This window comes from Anolis carolinensis, chromosome 6 (assembly GCF_035594765.1).
Source record: "Anolis carolinensis isolate JA03-04 chromosome 6, rAnoCar3.1.pri, whole genome shotgun sequence".
In the NCBI taxonomy this organism is placed as follows: Eukaryota; Metazoa; Chordata; class Lepidosauria; order Squamata; family Dactyloidae; genus Anolis; species Anolis carolinensis.
In genome coordinates this window covers 31,021,256-31,042,082 of record NC_085846.1, presented here as the reverse complement: position 1 = coordinate 31,042,082, position 20,827 = coordinate 31,021,256, and the positions used below count along the sequence as shown (strand labels likewise).

The window sequence follows — 20,827 nt, the reverse complement described above, 5'->3', positions numbered from 1 at the left end:
CTCCCATAGCTGATGCCAGCCGAGAGGTTGTCTCACTCTCCGAGGAGCTTGCCCGTAAGACAGAAGATACAGCCCGACAACAAGAGGAGATCAGCCAGCTCCTTGCTCAGATTGTGGACCTGCAACAGAAGTGCCGCAATGTAAGTAAAGGGATTAGGTAGTCCGTTGACTGGGCATGGTGTTTGGTCGGCAGGCCTCCAGAATTGGTTGTCCAACCTCCAACAAGGCACCTTCTGTTGATTCGGTGTGTCTCAGAATCTTCAGCTATGGCTCAATTCTTTAACTTCTAGGTCATTTATAACTTACAGATGAAGAGTCATTGCATATTCCCTGGTCCTTGTTGCCCCTCATATCAAAGGCACCCCTTTTACAATGACTTTAGTTAGGAAACACTTGGTGTTAACAGTGCTGTGGGTGAATGATGACACTCCAGGGCTTCTTTTTTTCTTACATCTCTTTCTTAGAGCTTATCTTGCTTTAACATCATCACAAAAGAAGCAGCAGGTGGTCCCCATGACAAGCTAGAGATGTTGCCTTCAGTAGGAGGATTGAAAAGCCCCCCTGGAAAGCTGCAAATAATTTTTGTTATTGATGTTAATTTAGAGAAGGCACCATTTGCTATACCATCTGTTTTAAATTATCAGCTGCTTTGATGGGTATTTCCCCCCATCTGTTGCAAGATATAAGATAAATATTCTAACTTATCTTTTTTGCTGTAACTGTTTTGCTACACTTATCTATCCCTGATGGGGCTCTAAAAGTAAATATAGTTGCTACAAGGATTGAGCAGAGGGGGCACCTTCCCTACTCATTTCAGAATGCCAGTCCCCCACCAGATGCTGCCACTGAATCCCCATCCAGGATTAAAAATGGCACAGTAGTTTGTGTGTAAAAGATGAGAGTTGGAGGTAGATATTTGTAACATATACATTTATTTCCTTATAACATTTTTATTTCTCGGACAGGTTCAGGCTAGCAAGGCTCTTTCTTGCCTGCCCCATACTAACAACAGCCCTGTTAAAAAGGTTAGATAGGAGTTTGAATCTGAGCAGGAATCTAAATATCCCAGAGGCACCAGGTCTTGTCAGATCTCAGAAGCTAAGCAGGGCCAGTTCTGGTTAGTACTTGAATGGAAAACTCAATGAATACCAGGTAATAATAATAATAATAATAATAATAATAATAATCTTTATTTATACCCCGCCACCATCTCCCCAACGGGGACTCGGGGCGGCTTACATGGAGCCATGCCCAGAACAATACAATATAGCAACATATAATAGAACAACAAATCATAGCACATTAAACAACACAATAAAATGTACTGTAAAATAAATTTCAAACAAATGAAATTCATGGGCTTGTCCTACATTGACAGGCGACTTGAAGGCATGGACACACACATTGCTTCCTTTATATAGATTTTTCAGGACATAGGCCAAGCCTCTTGCTTTTGTGTCTCTTTAGATTGTGAATGAAATTCCCAAGTGCTGAATTAAGAAATCGCCTCTCAAACAAGTAAAAGAACGTTGTCTTCATTTTTCAGATGTTCTTGCTCAGGCCATTCATGTTATAGACTTCTTGATGGCATTCACATTTTGGTCTGCAGTCTGATTATTAGCTGTGTTCTTTTATGTTCTGGCCTTGAAAATCAGCCAAGAGCCAACACTATAGAGGCAAAATTTCACAGCACACATCAATTGTGAAAATAGCACTGGCAAAATTGAATGGTTTTACAGCATTAAAATGAAGTCCATAATAATAATAATAATAATAATAATAATAATAATAATAATAATAATAATAATAATAATAATAATATGGGGCCAATGGAGAGGGGAATGGGGGGGTCTTTGGGGTGAGGAGAAAATAACAACAACAACAACAACAATAATATAACAACAATAATAATACTGCTAATAATAATACTACTAATAATAATAACAATAACAATAATAACAACAATAATATTGCTAATCATACTACTGCTAATAATACTACTGCTAGTAGGAATAATAATAATAATAATAATAATAATAATAATAATAATAATGATGATAATAATAACAACAACAACAACAACTTTATTTGTATCCCGCCCCATCTCCCTAAAGGGATTCAGGGCAACTTACAAGGTAACAATAGTGCAACACAGAACATATAAAATACAACAAAAATTAGCCAAAATCAATAAACAGCACCAGTATAACATAAAATAACAACATACAAAGATTAACATAAAACACATCAATCAAAATGAAATAACCAATAAAAACACAGCAATGAATGATAACAAGTAACATTGCAACAAAAGATCCTGGGAATGTTGTTGATGATATTTTCCTCACTTTCTCCTCCAGTCCAGTTCTGAAGTAGAGGAGTTGCAGCAACATCTCGCAGCAGTCAAGGAAGTCCAACATCAGCTACGTGGAGAGGTGTGTATCCTGGAACAATCCCCACAAGACAGGAAGGGAGGGTTGCATATGTTGGAGTTGTCTAACATCTGTGGGGATGCTCTCTGTGGTTTCATCTCTAGGCACTTTCTAGGTCTCCTGCATGACTGTATGGTAACCTTGGACCAGAAGTCCTTAATTTCCCTAGGGTTTGCAATAATAATAATAATAATAATAATAATAATTACTTTATTTATATTCCACTCTATCTCCCTGGAGGGACTCAGAGACCATATATGAGGCAAACATTAAATGCCTTTTACACAATGAAATACACAGACAGAGGTAAAGGTCTTCCCCTTTTTTCATCTCTGGTGTCTGGAGGCGATGCTCAACTTCTGGCCATGGGGAGGTGCTCTCATTCCATTTTCCCATGCCTAGGAGCCTGTTACTCATAGATTCTCCAATCTATTGCTGGCATGTTTTGCATATCTGCAGAGGCATCCTTTTACCTTCCCGCCAAGGCAGTACCTATTGATCTACTTGCATTGCATGCTTTCAAACTGCTAGGTTGGCAAAAGCTGGGGACTGACAATCGGGAGCTCACCCCAAGTTGCAGCTTTGAACTGCTGACCATCCAGTCAACAGTTTTTCCTGCAGCTAGCGACTTAACTTGCTGCAGTTAGCGGCTTAACCCGCTGTGCTACCGCAAATCTGCATGAAGTATGGACCATATACCCTGTGCAGATATGGGGTTTTACTGTAAAAGATTAAAAGAATACAGCACACCACTCCACACATACATACGATTGCTGCATAATTGATTTCTCTGTCAGTTGGCCCTAATTCTGCCCCCAGGGGTTGCTTGGATAGAACAAGACTGAATCAATATGTCTATAGTATAGTAGTAGTGCTTGCAGCAAAAATGTTGGGAAATTCTCACTGTTACTAATGTGACAGCTGAAAGCCATGATTAATGGTCAATCAAGCATATTAATTAAAACTGAGTATGTAAACAGTATTTTAATTGCTGCAAGGTTATGGATTGCCAAACCATTTTGAATAAAAACAGTTGCATGAGGAATGCTTTGTTTTTGGTTCTCATTTCCTCTTAGCTGCTTGACTTTTTTTTACCCCTGCCCCAATCTTTTTTGATGGAGTATCTCTCATTTTTCTTCTCCACCCTGCAATTTTGCTCCAGCTCCAAGATGTGCAGGAGAAGTATGCGGAATGTGGAGCCATGTTGCATGAAGCCCAGGAAGAAATTAAAAACCTCCGGAACCGCAGCCTCCCCAACAGCACCATCCACCGCCACAGCTCCCCCACTTTCCTACCTCTGGTAAGAGTGAAGCACCTTGAGATATTATCAGGTCACCTTTCTCCACACATACATACATATATACATATATATATATACATCCTGTCTCTTCTTAATTTCTATTTTTCTCTATGTTGATGTCTGCTATGCTAAAAATCCAAATGATCACTTAAATATTCATTTTTATAATTCAGTTCTTGACAATAAAAATGGGTACCACGTTGCTTTAAAATACTCCTTTATTTCTATTTGTCATCCTACAAAATGGTTGGTTATTTTTTCTGCAAGTGGAATTACCTGGCAGGCAGGTTTAAGCACAAGAGAATGAGCTGCTTCAGACCTCAGTCACTGATTCCAGTATACTTTGTGTCTGTTTAGGCCAGTTTTTTCTCAACCTGTGATTCCCCTGGTATTTTGGCCTACAGCTCCCAGAAATCCCAGCCAGTTTACCAGCTGTTAGGAGTTCTGGGATTTGAAGGACAAAACATCTGGGGACCCACAGGTTGAGAACCACTGGTTTAGGCTTCTACAAGCCCAAACTAAAGGGAAAAGTAAATAAGTGACTCTAAAGATGATAGAATCAGTTTGCTTAGAAATAGACAGTACTGTGAGTTCCTAGTGATTTCAAGTTGAGTTAAGCATGCAGAAAACATTCTAAGTCATGCTCCAGAAATAGCTCAACATATTATATTGCTATGCTAACAGCAAGATTGTTAGAATAAGATCCAAAAAACAAGTGTGATGTATATAATTTGGAAGCACTGCTTGCTCCTTGCTGGTGGGTTTGTTTGTATAATGGGCTCTTGGTATCCACTGGAGTTTGGTGTCAGGAACCTCCATAGATATCAAAAGCTATGGATGCTAAAGTGTAATTCTATATGAAAACATAGTAAAAATTATGTTCCTTTTATAAAATGGCAAAATAAGGCTTTGGATTTATTTTTTATTCATGCAATGGATGATTGAATTCATGGCTACAGAATACACAGATGCAGAGGGCTGGCCATGTGCCACATCCCTTTCTTGCTCAACTGTTGCCACTGCATTTTAATTACTTAAAAATTAAGTTGATTGACTTACTTGGCTACCAAGCCAAGTGTCCACTAGACACAGTGTTATTAAATATGACTTCAATTGACTCTAAGACTCCATTTGTGAACCTTAAAGGGTTAAAAAATGTCCCTTTCATAATACTGTTCTGCTGTTCATTTTCACCTTGAAAGAGCAGGGTCATAATAGAATGACTTTGCTGGGATCTTATATTTAATCACTAAAAATCCTCATTGGTTTACTAGTGATACCTTTTTTTGTATCACAGGATTCTTTGGCTGCAGAGATCAAGGGCACGATGCGAAAGGGGATGGATAGCTCTGGTTCGTCAGAATACAAGTGAGTAAAACACAGAGTAGCCAGGGTGAAACAAAAGTTTGCATGAGAAAAGCATAAAGGCAGACATCTCTCAAAGGACAGTGATATGGAGGCAGCACAATCTGAAGAAAAAAGTAAACAGAGAAAAGAGGCTTGGTATCTAGAAATGAAATTTAGAGAAAGAGATGGGGCTAAAGTTGGAAAAAGTAACCTCTGTGAAATCGGAGGAGATATGTCTACATGGCTGCAGATAGAGCTTGAGTTAGTTGTTGCATTTGGGTGTTATCAGGGCTGTGGAGTTAAATTTAAGATACCTCAGTTTATTTGGTGCACAAAGACTGCACTGCTGGAGATGGGTGGCCAACTTCTTGTATTTGCCACCGTTGACTGCAGGTGGGTTTCTCACACCTAATGAGAGCATCTGTGTTGCTTGTTCTAGGAGTTTCCGGCGAGTTTTCGAGACAGTGAAGGCTGTAAAGCAAGCTGTGAAAGCCAAATCCCGGGCGGACTCTCCATTAAGTCTTCCTTCAGGCTCTCCTAAGCCATCTTCTCTGGGCTGCAGTCGCATCAGCACTCCTCGTACCAGCTACTACGGATCTGACAGCCCCATTGTGGGAGGACAGGATAGCCAAGCATCTGAAGCTCATGATGATGTCCGGTGAGTATGAATGGGATGTGGAATGGGCAGGGTCCTCTCAGGTGTGTCTGCTGACTGGACCCAGTTGTTAATCTCAACTAGAACAGTCTCATTGCATCCACGAAACACATTATTTCTGCACACTATTTTTCATAATGGCACGGCTCCATTATCCATGTGAAGGTCACAAGGGGGGGGGGGGGTGCTAGAGAGAGGAGGACAGTTCATTATACGGGAGTGGAAGGTGGATTGGAAGAGGAAAAATGATCCTGTTATTCCTCACCCATTGTCAAAACAACCTGTATTTATGATATGGGAAGTGGAGAGGAGGAATAACCAGTGAAAACGAGGAAATGGTTTTCCACCTTCAACTCCCCCCCCCCCCCCCCGTAAAATGGACCATCCTTCTCTCTCAAGCGCCCCCTTGTGGCCTCCACTTGGATAATATAACAGTCATCATCGTCGTCGTCTCACTCGTTCAGTCGTTTTCGACTCTTCGTGACCTCATGGACCAGTCCACGCCAGAGCTCCCTGTCGGCCGTTGCCGCCCCCAGTTCCTTCAAGGTCAAGCCAGTCACTTCAAGGATACCGTCCATCCATCTCACCCTTGGTCGGCCTCTCTTCCTTTTTCCTTCAATTTTCCCCAGCATCATGATCTTCTCCAAGCTTTCCTGACTTCTCATGATGTGGTCAAAATACTTCAACTTTGCCTCTAATATCCTTCCCTCCAGTGAGCAGCCGGGCATTATTTCCTGGAGGATGGACTGGTTGGATCTTCTTGCAGTCCAAGGCACTCTCAGGATTTTCCTCCAGTACCAAAGTTCAAAAACGTCTATCTTCTTTCGCTCAGCCTTCCTTATGGTCCAGCTCTTGCATCCATAGGTTACTATGGGGAATACCATTGCTTTCACTATGCGGACCTTCGTTGCCAGTGTGATGTCTCTGCTTTTCAGTATTTTATTGAGGTTGGCAGTACCTTGATTATTTTGTACATGAAACAAAGTTTATATACATTGAACCACCAGAAAGCAATGGTGATACTACCTCAGCCACCCATATGAACAATTACGGATTTTGGAGTATCGTTTTTCAGATTTCTGAATAAAGGATGCACAATCTGTGTTTTCAAATACATACCTGGCCAATCAGGGCCTGTTTCAAATATAGTTCTGGTTCTTCTTTCACGCAAAATGCCTGTTATTATTCATAGCAATTACTTATTCCCTTCCTGATCCCATCTTCTTTCAATTTAATTTGTGATTGTAAGTTCCTTAGGGCTGTAATGGTAATGCTGTAGGGATTGATGTAAAAACACCTCTACTTGGTCTGTTTCAGCCGGGGTGAAGTTGGTACACTGGGGACGCCTGGCCGGCATGACTTGGAAGCCGCTCTCCAATGTTTATCGGCTCGCCAGGAAAACCACAGCACCGATCGCTCATTCTTTGAGGTGGAGCGTGAATGCAAGCTTAGACGTCTGGCTCGGGATGCTGAGGACTCCAGTGGGTTTCTTACACCCAATGAGAGCATCACCTCCACTGGCACCAACTATTCAGGCAGCTCCGGTGGATCTGGATTCTCTCTAGGTTCTTTCTCTTACTTCCCTGACAAACTTCAAATCATCAAGCCTCTGGAAGGTAAGTGGTAAAGGGGAGCTGGGACTGATATGGCTTATTTGTAGGAAAGTTGGGATCTCTAGATGTCCCACCACCATATAGCTCAGAAATGTCAGCCCTCCTTTTTCTGTTTTGGTATCCTTTTTACACTGTGCAATTATAGCACTATTATTCCACTTTAACTACTGTGGCTGCATCCAAAGGAATCCTGGGAATTTTTGTTTTGTGGTGCGCTGGTTTGCTCTGGCTAAGAATTCTAAGTACTTCCTAAAATATTAAATTCTGACAGCCACAACAACAATATTTAAATTTATATTTGTATCCAATATTTTTCATAGTTTGGAACTCAAAGTGACTTGTTATTCAAGTATTTTCTAATTTATGGCAACCCTAAAATGAAGCTGTGACTTGCCCAACATCGCCCATTGGTTTTCCATGATTCAGTGGAGAATGAAACCCTAGTCTCCAGAATTGTTGTCCAGTTCTCAAATCGATGGACCACACACTGGTTGTAAAGTAGTTTCCAACAAATTTTAAAAAAATATTTTTAAAAATCCAAAATTCAACTATCAAAAAAAAATCTAGAGAACACAGTCACAGCAGTTAAAGAAAAGTCAAAGTTTTACTATGGCTGGTATGCAGGAAGTATGCTACAAGTTCCTTAAATTATACTTTTAATGTAAGCCGATTTGAGTCTCATTTGGGAGAGATAAAGTGGGGTATAAATAATAATAATCATAATCCACATTTTTGCCAGAGAATCATAGAACTGTAGAGTTGGAAGAGACCGCATGGGCCATCCAGTCCAACCCCTTAAAAGAGCTTTAAAAAGTTTGGATGACAGTTCCCAACTGGGCATGCTGTCTTGGGAGCCTCCCCTAGTTTTGACTGATGCCTTGGGCAAATGGTTCCACATGTCACCTAGACCTCTACCTGGTCTCTCTTAGGCTCCATGACCCTCCATCACTGGCAGCAGCTAGCCCGGCCTCACCTGGCAGGAATCCTGGACCCCCGCCCGGGCGTGCTCACCAAAGATTTCCGGCAGCTCGACACAGACCTGGAGGAGGTCTACAGCCTTAATGACCTGGAGGAAGATGATGTGGATGTGAGCACCTTCCCTGCTCTTGCTACCTCGACACCTGCCAAAGCCAAGGAAAGACCAAGTGGTGAGTGGTGGCAAGAGTCCTTCTCCTGTTCAATATTTTCTGTGGGGTGTGGGAAGGAGAAGCAACATTTGAGAAAGACAAGATGCTGATGTTCAAGTTTTAGCTAGGAACACTTACTATTTCTGTGCTTTAAAAAAGCTGTAGTACGACATCCATATCTGTAGGACCACTATCCACAGTTTCATTTATCCATGTCCAACAAACTCTCATCTCTATAGGCATTTTCTAGGCCCTCCAGCACAGCTCTATGGTATTGGGGATTGGGGGCAGAAGTCCTGTTGTCCACATTTTTGCATATTAACACAAAGTCCAGAGTGTGTCCCCTCACATATATGGTAGTCAGACTAAACCATCCTGGCTAATGACTGTTGATCAGACCTATCCCCTATTGATATTTTTTATTGGTTTGTTGAAACTGGTGGTCCTTATTGCAGCCTTCCTTTGATAGCCATCATTTCCTGACAGTCTTATGAAAGTGTGTTGGAAGAAAAGACAAAATGCTGCAGCTGGGACCTCCCCTTAGTACTCGTTCTATAACTAGCCTGCAAATATATTTCTTAGTATTTATTTTATTTACAGTATTTATATTCTGCCCTTCTTACCTCGAAGGGGACTCAGGGTGGATTACAGAATATACATATGCGGCAAACATTCAATGCCATTTATACTCTGACAAGACAGACAATTGTACATAGATAGAGATATATATAGGCTTTTCCCATCTTTGGCATCTTGGAGGCTTGTGCTTGGTCCGGCCACCAGGGGTGGGAGGTGATGTCACTCCATCTCCCTGGAGTTGCTTAAGTTGCTTAAAGTAAGTTGTTTAATGTAAGCAACTTAAGTCAATCTCAGTGTTTTAGTTTACACTTGACCATTGGCCTTGGTAGCTAGAGCTTATTGCAGTCGTAGACTAGAATTTGGTGACCAAGCAAAACAAAGCCTTAAAGTGATTATAACAAATTATAATTCAAAAAGACGTTTCCTTGTGATAGTAGCTTTCAAGCAGGGAAATAGTCCCATTACTTCAAGATAAATGGAAGGGTTAGTGGCATATGCTAGGAGAAAGCATAATTCTCCATTGTCCAAATCTTCACCTCCACATTCTCTCTTAGATATCCAGGCACTTGTCTGTTTGTTTGTTTGTTTGTCTATCTGTCTGTCTCCATATTCCCCACCCACTTACCCTCCTCATTAACCCTTCATTTTCCTGTCAGTTTCAGTCTTTCAATCCGTTAACAATCTGCCCCAGACCCCGCCTACTTTCACCATCACCACCTGTTGCATCTTGCACCCTAGCAACGAGGTCACCATGGTGACACCCAGGTAAGCATCCTGTGGTCCTTTCCGCTTGCTTTCCATCCTGGCTTCTGCTCCTCCATCGTGGCCAAAGGAGGATCCCCACACACTTTGCATTGCTGTGTGTCTGTGTGGCAATGTTTAACCTGTCTCCTTGCATCTCCTCCATTTGAATCCCGACTTCTAGGCGTTGCTGCTCCCAGTATGGGCATCTCCTGCGGCCCCTGCTGCATTGACAGGGGCTCTGAAGTAAGACATCCCTCCCTGCCTCTCCTCTCCTCTCTATCTTGTTTGGGGAGAGCTGGGCAGGTCACAGCTGTCTCCTGCTCAATTCCTCCTAAGCTATGCTGGCTGAAGGAAACGGGAAAGTAGGACCTTATCTTGAGGCAGAAGACAGAAGGAGTTATTGCTCCATAAGTGCATTGGTAAACATGCCCAAAATATGTGTTGGCAATTCAATCTGCCTTGGAAGTTTATGTTGCCAGCCTCTAACCATTTAAGCAATATTTGATAAGGGAAACAACTTGTACATGCTCAGAGGCTCTTCAGTTTCAGGTCTCCCACAATTAAGGTGTCCTCTCCCAACACCAAGTGGGGACGAGACAGATTTTGCTGTGATCCAAATTAAGATCTAAACTGGGAAATTGGCTGCTTGGCATTTGTCCATTATTCATTGTAGCAACATGGGCAGACAGACAAGCCCAGATAAGATTCCCTGCCTTCAACCCTGGATATGCCTGTTGAAATCTGTTCATGGAGCCCTTCACTCAATCTGTAATGGGCCTCCTCCTGACCCCTGCATCCTCAGCCAGCATATTCTTTTGATAAAGGAAGGAGAATGGGAAGTGAGAATCAGAGGTTGAATGAGCTGCCACTTGGAGGAATTCTAATCAGACCTTTCCGTTCCATCCATTATCCTATCCATTACTTCCATCAATTATCAGAACCATTAACATTTAGAAGCACTTTTCTTTTAAAAAATGAGATATAAAGCAATGAATTTGTGGCCTTCATTTAGGATTCCAGATGGCTAATAGCAATTTGGTGTGGCAGTGTAGTGTAATGTTTGAGTGTTGGACTAGGAACGTTTTCACATTACATGGTTTAACTTACCCACACTTGCAGGACAATGCTCTCTCTAGGTAATTGCTAGGTCTTCCATGTGACTGTATGGTATGCTGCCCCCAGAAGTGACCATATACCTGCTTTAGATTATTTATTAAATTATCTAGATACCCCAGTGCAACTCTATGGTATGCTGGCCCCACAGGTAATTTATGTTGGGCGAGTGGGCTTATTAACAAAAGACCCTCCTCATAAATGTACAGCAGAATAACTTATTAGCAGCAGCATGACCCAGTACCAGTAGCCAAAAGTGATAAAAGAACAAAAACACACAGACCAATGTTATCTCTTCCTTTGGAGGCTTTTCTTTATAGTAGAATAATATGGTTGAACTATTTACAAAAATTAGGTTTCCATAACACAAGTAAAGGTCTTTATACTTCCTTCTTTGCTTCCACACTGGGCTTCTTCTCATGCAGATAAACAGCTTCGCTCTCACAGAGACTCCTCTCACTCCGAACTTACACAGGAGCTTCACACAATAGCTTTACACACCAGGCCTCCAATTGGAGCTACACACAGAAGCCTTCACAATGGAGCTTCTCTCAATGAAGCTTCTCACACCAGGCCTAATCAGGCTGAGGCAAGAAGCAAGAAGCAGCCAGGTGTTTGAATTTGCAAGGCCATTAAATGCTAATCAAGCTAACCATTTGCAACATTCACACTTGCCTCAAAGAGACAAGAGTTCTTTCTCCCTGCCTGGACTTTACACAGATATATAAACTCCACTTTGCCTAGTTTCGAACAGACCTCACAACCTCTGTGGATGCCTCAAAAATACGCCAGTCACATACTGACACTTGGATTAATATATCAGAGGTGATCCCTTTGCTTAATTTAATATTAAGAATCCTGAAGCAGGGAAATATGAAGCTTTCACCTATTTGTATCAACATGTCAATGTCCATCTCCTCATTCCCACACATTTTCATATCATCGGCCTTGATGGTAAGAGAAGGCAGCTACATTCAACCTCTTTGGGAAGTCACAGATTTTAACCCACTAACCTTTTCCTAGTCCAGACTGTACTGCTAACCCATTTGCTTTTCTCTGGCATAACTAGTACTAATGCAGTGATGTTGAGCTAAGGTACCCATGGCTTCCCAGAAGGGTGCCTCCTAGCCCCCAAATCTTCCTGAATATGTGGAAGGGCAGAGGGAGAGAAGAAAAATGGGCACCTTACAATTCGGATAATCTTAACCACTGTTTTGTTTACTGAGAACTCTTTCCTAAAAATAGTGAGAATTGATGGGAGAAGGAGGGGACACTCAATGTCAAGTATCTTTGACAATTTCATTTTGGTACCTTGACTTCAAGGCACTGCACATCTAGTCCTGTTCACTGAGAATAGCTTTAACCACTGAAAAATTGGGAGCATGAGCATTTGTGTCAGTATTTCACAGCATTTTAAAGAGATTCTAATACACAGGGTGGATAATCTAGTTGGCACTCTCTGCTCCATGATCACATTGTGCACCAGTCCAGTTCAGTCCAACCATGGACCATTATGGCACTTAAGGCACTGCATGAAGTTTGGCAGTCATAGTAATTGCACATGCAGAGCTATAAGGCAAATAATGTTTTCTCTAGAAAATATTGGTCTACAGCTGCTATTATCTATTGCCATTGGGGGTGCTGATGGGAGTAATGTGTCCAGCAATACCTGGTGATACATTTGGTTTCACACCAATCTGCATCCTTGTTGGACAGTCACAACTAATCATAGATTTGGGTTTAGCATTGTTTCCCTTTGCTCTGTTTATGCCAGGAGGTTAATCTGTACAAAACCCTGTGAAATTGGCATCTTGAAGAATCAGGTCCTAATCTGTCTTTTACTCTGCCTGACTTCACAACACCCACAATGAGCAGTCTGCCATGTTATACGCTGACTTGTTATAAGGTTCCTTCTATTGGGTTGGCTTATGCTATGAACTGCATTTAGTGCTGTTGTTCAATCAGGTAAAACAAGATAGAGGCTTTTTCAGACTACCAAATTACACTGCTATGATTAAATTTCAAATGCCATCCTATGGTATTCCAGCATTTGTAGTTTAGGGAGTCACTAGAGAAATATAAGTGGCCCGTCCTCAACTGCAAATCCCAGAGTTCCATTTCTTTATCGTGTAAGAAGCTACTTGAGAACATACTGAAAGTCGCTTCTGCTGTGAGAGAATTGGCTGTCTACAGAGAGGTTGCCTAGGGGATGCCCGGATGTGTTAGCTGGGAGCCTTCTCTCATGCCCCCGCCAGCTAGAGCTGACAGATAGGAACTCACCCCATCTTGCGATTTGAACCAGCAACCTTCAGGTCAGCAACCCAACGCTCAGGTCAGCAGTTCAGCCAGCACAAGGGTTTAACCCATTGCGCCACCGCAGATCCTATTCTGTAGGATGTTCCCATGGTAGTTACAGTGAAATCCTAATTATGTAGTATGAAAGAGCCACAGGGCTTGTTCAAAAATATTTATAGCTGAACAGACATCACTCAGTATATCTATGAATTAGAGTGGAAACAAGACTGCATTTGTATAAATGGTTTTCCCCTCAGGAAAGTATGGGATTTCTTGGATTTGGCTTTACTTTATTCTTCTCAATGGGCTACAAAATGGAATAAGCTTTTCTCCATTTGGGTTTAACAGCCCTCATTGGCAGCAGCACAATATTTCCAAGATTTCCCTTGTTGTTTAGAGCCAGCCCAAACAGATGGTCTGGACCATATTGCTGGCTCAGTGACTGAGCTTTTTGGCTACGTAGAGTCCCTGCATGGTCATAATAGCTGGGATCTGTTAGGAACTATAGTCCAAAGCAATAGCAAAATGATTTTTTTTAATTGATCAGCCAATTGGCCTTATCAAAACAAACAATATAAACGCAACATACAGTATACATCCAATCCAGGTAAAATTATAAATATACAAGTACAGAGATAAAAACTGGGGGTGGCCAACATGTAACTGAATGTATCAAAGGAATAACATTTCAAGCTCTGCCGAGTGTTCAGCAAAGCAACGCTTTGAGGATGACAGTAAGCCCAGGGCACAACTGTAATCAATACAGAGCTAACAAATACCGTTGTATCAGGTTGGCCTTCAGTCCAGCATCTATTAAGAATGCAATTACATTAATTTTTCCCTTTCTTTTTTATGTGTATCTTTGTGTTTGTTCCTTTCTCTTTAGTCTTTATAATACAGTTGTGCCCTCTTGTGGATCCTGTGAGGGGCTGAGCCCCCCTCTCCCTCCCCAGCTCCCCCAGCAAGAACAGCCCAGCCTGGAGGAGGAAGAGGAACGACAACGGCGGCAGCAGTTGGCTTATTCCCCTCTTGGACTGATTTCTCTGTTGACAGAACAAGGCATTTCTGCGTGGGGCAGAGCAGAAGCAGGAGAGGTAGCCTTGCCCCACTTTGCCAGAGACTTGGGCTTTCCCTATTGGCTGTCTCCTTCCTTGGCACCCATGTGGCGCTGCCGCTGGGATGGCCTAGCGGAGTGGGCCTTGGGGGGACGTCCGTTGCGGCGGAGGAAATTCATGAAGGGCCGGAACAGCATCTTCAGCTTGAACCTGGTGGAGAAACTGCAGCGGCTGGGGCTGGACAAGGTGGTGGCAAGAGGGGAAGCCTTGTATGCAATCTCCCAGCTGCAAGAGCTTCACGAAAGGAAGACCTGCCTTTCCTGACTGCACAGCTTTTGTTACCCTCCATGGTGAGGCACCAATGAGAAGGAAGGGGATGCTTGTGAGCTGCTTCCTAAGCAGTTGGACAAACTCAATTGTGTAGCTGGAGTTCTGGGCTAGTATTTTGGCTGACCCTTAAAGCTGGGGAGCAAGGTGGAAGAGGGGCTGTACCTACACCAATATCTTCTCTCCCAACTCCTGTAGATCAGGATGGGGAGGGAGTTTTCATGTTGATGTTTGCATGCCAAACCCATAGAGACATTTTACATGGCCTCCTGGTACTTCATCCAAGGAACCCTGGGAGTTCTGGTTTTTGTGATCCAAGGGAACATTCCCCCACTGCATGAGCACATCCACATTTCCCTGCAGTAGGTTTGAAGCGTCTTTACAAAACTAGTTTCCAGAGTTCCTTGGAAAGACTTGACCAGAGCAGGAGGTATGAGTTATGCTGGTGAAACCACTTTTTAAAAACTGGTCTCTTGAGGAATTTCCCCGCTTTCCTGTCCTTTGTGAGACCCTTTCTTCTTGCCCAGTGCAGTGAGTCCATCTGAGATGGAAGACACAGGACACAAAGACAGGAGAAGATGCAAACTCAGTGGTCGGAGTATACTGAATTTTGGTAGCCCCTGATGAAGTGTGAGTTGGCATGAGGACCAAGGAGGATAAACTTTTGAAATCCTCACAAGCGCATAATTTTGGTGACCATGCCTCCCAGCTTTTATATTAATTGTCTCCTTTGTTAATCCCATTTAGAAATGGATTCTTGTTCAGGAAAACTGCTTTATGTATGTGTGTGTGTGTATGTGTGCATAGAGTTTGGCCTCTTGCACTTAAAAGGCAAGCGGAGTAGCAGGAATTTGGATAGGAGGATGCCTTTTGGCATCAATGATAGTTGAGGAGGTTCTTCTTATCCATTAGAGTTCTCTTAACACTCTTAGCTTTCTGGCAAATATAGTAGGTGTTCAGGGTAAGATCTTCAAAATGGATTAAGACTGCTGTTAATGTCCATATGGCACTTCTCAACCAAATTAGGGTCCACTGCTAAATGAACAAAAAATTGGATTGACTCTAGATCAAAAGAATCATCCTTAATAGGGTGCAATTCACCCCTCTTACTCTGCTTGCTGAGAATTTTCCTGCACTTTATTTCTACCCTTGTTCATCTACACAACCTTGAATTAGTGGACAAATTTCTCCTATAGTGAAATAACCTGAAGTCAGAGCTTGGAAACTGTTTTGATACTATTTTGGAAGGTGGGGGTTCCATTTCCCAAAGTCAACAAATAGCCATGTGGTCAGGGGAACTATAATATTCACCACCAACCTGCAAGGCAAGCTCTGCTCCTAGGCTACTTCCTTCCCAAACATTTTTTTTACCATCAATATTTATGTTCTCAGACTTTGGGACCAAATAAATGATTGATTTCCAGGGACTCTCAGTTTTCCCTTATTAACAGATACCTGTATTTTTCATGTATAAGTGGTAATTTAAAATCTTTTTCTTCCCACACTCAGTGGGCCTGCTTGGAACTTCACTCTTCGCACGCTCGTGTGTATGTGTGTTGCACAAATACTCAGTTGCACACCTGCTTCCAAAGCCAGGTCCTTTATTTCTGCTTTGGATCACCAATGTTGACATTTCTATATCCATGTTCTCTTTCTGTGTCTTCTTTGGTGAAAATAAACAGTGGTGTTGCTGTTGCCCTGAACTTTGTGTCTTACCGTCCTTTTTTCAAAGTAGATTCTCTTTTTCTTTTCCACTCCCTTGCCCTGATCCAGTTCATCTTTGTGTAGTAAAGATGTTGATGAGTTTACACTCACCAAAGTTGTTGGGATATTAACAAATATGCAAATAAATAAATAAATAAACTATTTCAGACTATAGGTGATGGGCAGCAATTATCCACTTGGGAGAATCCAGAGTTAGAGAATGCTACATAATCTTAGGATCTAGAAAAAGATTGATCAAGAAACACAGCCAAGTGATTGAAGACACAATAAAAGCAAGAACTGCCTACCTACCTTCTAAAATAGCAATGACAACCTGCCTGGGGTTGTCATACAGTTGAAGAAGCCATCTCCTGAGGACAATAATACAGAACCATAACAGTTAGATTCATATAGAACAAGGCTGGGTAATAGCAGCGTTAAAGATATTTTCAGTCTGCAACTCACACAATCCCTACCAGTGCAATTTTAGGGCTATTGGGTGTTGTGCTCTACACAGAACATGGGGACAGCCTCAATTCCCCACTTTTAGTATAGAACAGTGGTCTTCAACCTGTGAATCCCCAGGTGTTTTGGCCTACAACTCCCAGAAACCCCAGCCAGTTTAGCAGTTGTGGTTCTGAGGACCCACAGGTTGAGAACCACTGGAACAGAAGAAAATGACTCAACATCATCTTGGCCCAGGACAGATTGAAGGTGTGTCATAACACCATGCATGGTGCTATGGAGAATACATGACAATTGATTTCTACTCCCTGATGTTTACAGTGTTAAAAAGGCCACAAAGGACACAGAAAAAAAGGAGAAATGATGTGGCTAAAACTGGGACAGAAGTAACAGCAGACTTACACCTAGTAGGGAGGTGCATCACCACAAGTACTCAAAATAAGGGTCACTCCTTCCTTCAGGAGCTAGAAAACAAGCAGACAATGGCTGCCAGGAATGGGAACTAGACAAAATACATTCTCAATCTGTAGCTATGTCTAAACTGATCACTTACTCCAGGTCCAGCCTATAGCTCTGGATTGATTGTGATGGCATTCGCACACACCCGGTAGCACTCTTTGTGATGCTGTGTCAGGTGGTCCAGGCAGGCAGAGATTTCATCAGTCCTGCTTCTCAATAGCTACAGAGTTCTCTGTGAATGACTGGCCACTATGGTAATATCTACAGAAGTCATAGAATCGAACATCCCCTCAGGAGAAGGTTAAATTGCCTCAGCATCTGTCTGTCTCGGTCTCTGTTTGATGTGTTTATGGGCACTGAATGTTTGCCCTATGTGTGTATAATGTGATCCGCCCTGAGTCCCCTTCGGGGTGAGAAGGGCGGAATATAAATACTGTAAATAAATAACAGGGCACCCATGTGATCAGCAAGAAGCAAGTAGAACAACCCTTTCCTTGCTGATCACATTCTGACCTCAAGTGGCTACCCTGTTTCCCCGAAAATAAGACATCCTCGAAAAATAAGACCTAGTAGAAATTTTGCTAAATTGCTAAATATAAGGCCTCCCCCGAAAGTAAGACCTAGAAAAGTTTTTGTTTGGAAGCATGCCCAGTGCCTGCCAAACAGAACACCAGAGCATGCAAGATTGGTAAATGTACATGCCAGTTGTACATGGAAATAATGGTAGTAACAAGAAATTCTTGATAGGATTCACAGTTTGTCTGGTTATGCTGGTTTGTGATGGCAAGTACTGTACAGTATATAGTAAATGTTAATTTTTTTGTTCAACAATAAATGTGAATTCTTCTTCATAGAAAAATAAGACATCCCCTGAAAATAAGACCTAGAACATCTTTGGGAGCAAAAATTAACATAAGACACTGTCTTATTTTTGGGGAAACACGGTAGGTACTCGGATAAGAATCGGTGACAACACATGGATAACCAATCCTCTTCCCTTCACTAAGCAAGGAAGAGGTGATGGAAGTGGTGTGGATCACACCGTACCCAAGCCAACTAATTAGATGGCTGCTAAGTTCAAAAAAGGTTTGCTGCAAAGTTTGTGTATGACCTGATTTTAGTACAGAGCAAAGTCCGATTATAGGCTGAAAACTCTGGAAGTCATCGTACCTTGTAAATACTGCTGGTGCCAAATTGAGGTTGGATCTAGACTGCCCTGTATCCCAGGATTTGATCCCAGATTATCAGATTTGCACTGGATTATATGAGTCTACACTGCTAGATAATCTGGGATCAGATTCTGGGATATAGGGCAGTATAGTTCCAGTCTGAATCTAAGACTGAAAAAACAGGGGAAATGAGAAATGTGATTCTTTATCTGACCACCAGATGCCGACAAAGCATAACAGCAATGAAGGTAGACCCAAGCCTGCAATATCTCCCATGACAAGTCTTCAGTGACTCCGCTGCATCTTGAAGGAACTGGGGGAGAGAACCATCTCAGAGCCATGTAGTGATCTAGATAAGCAATTTGCAAACAACCTAGAGTGCCGGAAAGGATTTCCACTGCTTGTTAAGTCTCCCTTGAATAGACCTATCAAATCCAACTGATAATTCCAGCTGGAATAAATGCATTGAATCAGTGGGACTTGCATAAATATTGCCTTACCATTCAGTAGCTGAGTCGGAGGGTCTGCACTAGAGATCAGCAATTTAGCTTGAGATGTTGATATTCTGGGTGGTAATAGATAGCCCCAGGTAAGTACATAAGAGCTCACTTGCTGGTTTGTTTGTTTGTTTTTTATCCATAATTATTGTGCCTCTCTCAGACATAATGGCATACTCAGACTAGCTAAGCATGAGAGTGCTGGAGGAATGACACAGCACAGGAACTAGCTGGAGGTACTTGCAGCTCTTCTTACTTAGCATCTATCAGGACTTGCAAAAAAGGTAAGTTTCAAGTACATGTCAAGTGCTGGGTATAACATCTGTATGCCCTTCAACATTTCATAAAGGAAAAGCAACTAAGTAACATCAGAGTGTGGTTAAGATCGCAAAAGTCATTTATGAATATGAAGAATGGACAAGCTAAGAGAGACTACTATGGTTTGGTTTGCTTTTGTCTAAGCCTGTTGAGAAGGGCGATATTATGCCCCCTCCTCTCCTCTTCCTGACTCCATCTAAAGGTCCACAAATTTCCCACCCCGATCTAGGAAATTCTCAAAGCATTCAGTAGAAATGCTATGCCACCTAGGCTAAGCATCAATATCTCAAATGGGAAAAGGAGCCCCTCAGTGAGGCAATGGGTTAAACCCTTGTGCCGACAGGACTGCTGACTAAGAGGTCTACCGTTCGAATCGAAATGGGGTGAGCTCCCGTCTGTCAGTCATGCAGGGACATGAGAGAAGCCTCCCATAGGATGGTAAAACATCTGGGCACCCCCTGGGCAAGGTCCTTGCAGATGGCCAATTATTTCACACGGGGAAGTAACTTGCAGTTTCTCAAGTCGTTCCTGACACCAAAAAAAATCCCAAATGGGACAATATACAGTTCACTCAGCTTCTCAGTATCATAAAATCATAGACTTGGAAGAGACCACATGGGTCATCTAGTCCTATCCTCTGCCATGTAGGAATAGCACAATCAAAGCACCCCTGACAGATGGCCATCCAGTCCCTGTTTAAAAGCCTCCAAGGAAGGAGCTTCAACCATACTCTGAGGTAGAGAGTTCCACTGTTGAACAGCTCCCATGGTCAATATCCTTTAAATCTTAGCTCAGCTGAAAGTTCCATGAATGTCTATTCTGGTTTCTTTACAGTTTCTCATTTTTTCTTCTTCCTGGCACTGTTTGTAGTTGTGCCTTCAGTATCTCACTTTTAATAAACTCCCAAATATCATTAACTCCCTTCTCTTTTAGTATTCTTGCCCATGAAATTGTGCTCAGTATTTCCTTAAATTTCTTGGTCAGATCTCGTAAAGTCTGAAATGCATGCCTGACTTCTCTTAGTTTCCCCTTTCCTCTGTACCACAAACTCCAGGAAAACATGGTCACTTCCACCTAAGAATCCCACCACGTTTACCAGGTCTTCATTGTTGGCTAGGATAATTGTTGCTATGTCGACACTGTTTTTAGTTATTGATACTTTTTTTAACTTGTTATGTTTTGTTCTGTTTTGGGTTTGGCCCCATGTTAGCCGACCCAAGTCCCTTTGGGGAGATGGTGACGGGATAGAAAAATAAATTATTATTATTATTATTATTATTATTATTATTATTGACACAACAACATTGTATGACACAGCAAACAAGATAGATATGCTGGATTTTGTATCACAAAATCACAAGTCAAACACTTCTTCTTAATAGAAAGATATACTGTTGAGGCTTTTGAAAGTTGAAATTAGAATAAAAATTATTTTCTTAAAACAGGCAAATAATTACTTCAGAGAGGTACATAAGCATAAACGGTTATAGAAGTTCTTCAGCTTAACTTAGTTGTATGTTTCAGATTACTTCACTTAGTTTCAAACAGTTCCAATCAAACCAAACTATCTATTGGTCACAGAAACCCTCGCTCTATTTGCTGAGAATAGTCATGAGTTCAAACTAACT

At 42.0% G+C, this 20,827-nt stretch overlaps 1 protein-coding gene across 2 annotated transcripts in view; it reads left to right on the top strand.

Annotated features, from left to right (window-relative positions):
• The window catches only part of LOC100554433 (trafficking kinesin-binding protein 1), a 35,947-nt gene extending 19,657 nt beyond the window's left edge, over window positions 1–16,290 (top strand). The window contains exons 7-16 of one of the 2 annotated variants that reach the window (XM_062984007.1): window positions 10–140; window positions 2,361–2,435; window positions 3,595–3,732; window positions 5,030–5,100; window positions 5,519–5,737; window positions 7,052–7,350; window positions 8,277–8,495; window positions 9,710–9,818; window positions 9,979–10,040; window positions 14,092–14,231. In XM_062984007.1, coding sequence (XP_062840077.1) covers window positions 10–140; window positions 2,361–2,435; window positions 3,595–3,732; window positions 5,030–5,100; window positions 5,519–5,737; window positions 7,052–7,350; window positions 8,277–8,495; window positions 9,710–9,818; window positions 9,979–10,027 — 1,310 coding nt within the window. In that variant the 3' untranslated portion in view covers window positions 10,028–10,040; window positions 14,092–14,231. Of the gene's footprint in view, window positions 1–9; window positions 141–2,360; window positions 2,436–3,594; window positions 3,733–5,029; window positions 5,101–5,518; window positions 5,738–7,051; window positions 7,351–8,276; window positions 8,496–9,709; window positions 9,819–9,978; window positions 10,041–14,091 lie in introns of both variants that reach the window. The other variant, XM_008113398.3, reaches the window with a different exon arrangement.
• Window positions 16,291–20,827: the final 4,537 nt, after the last annotated feature.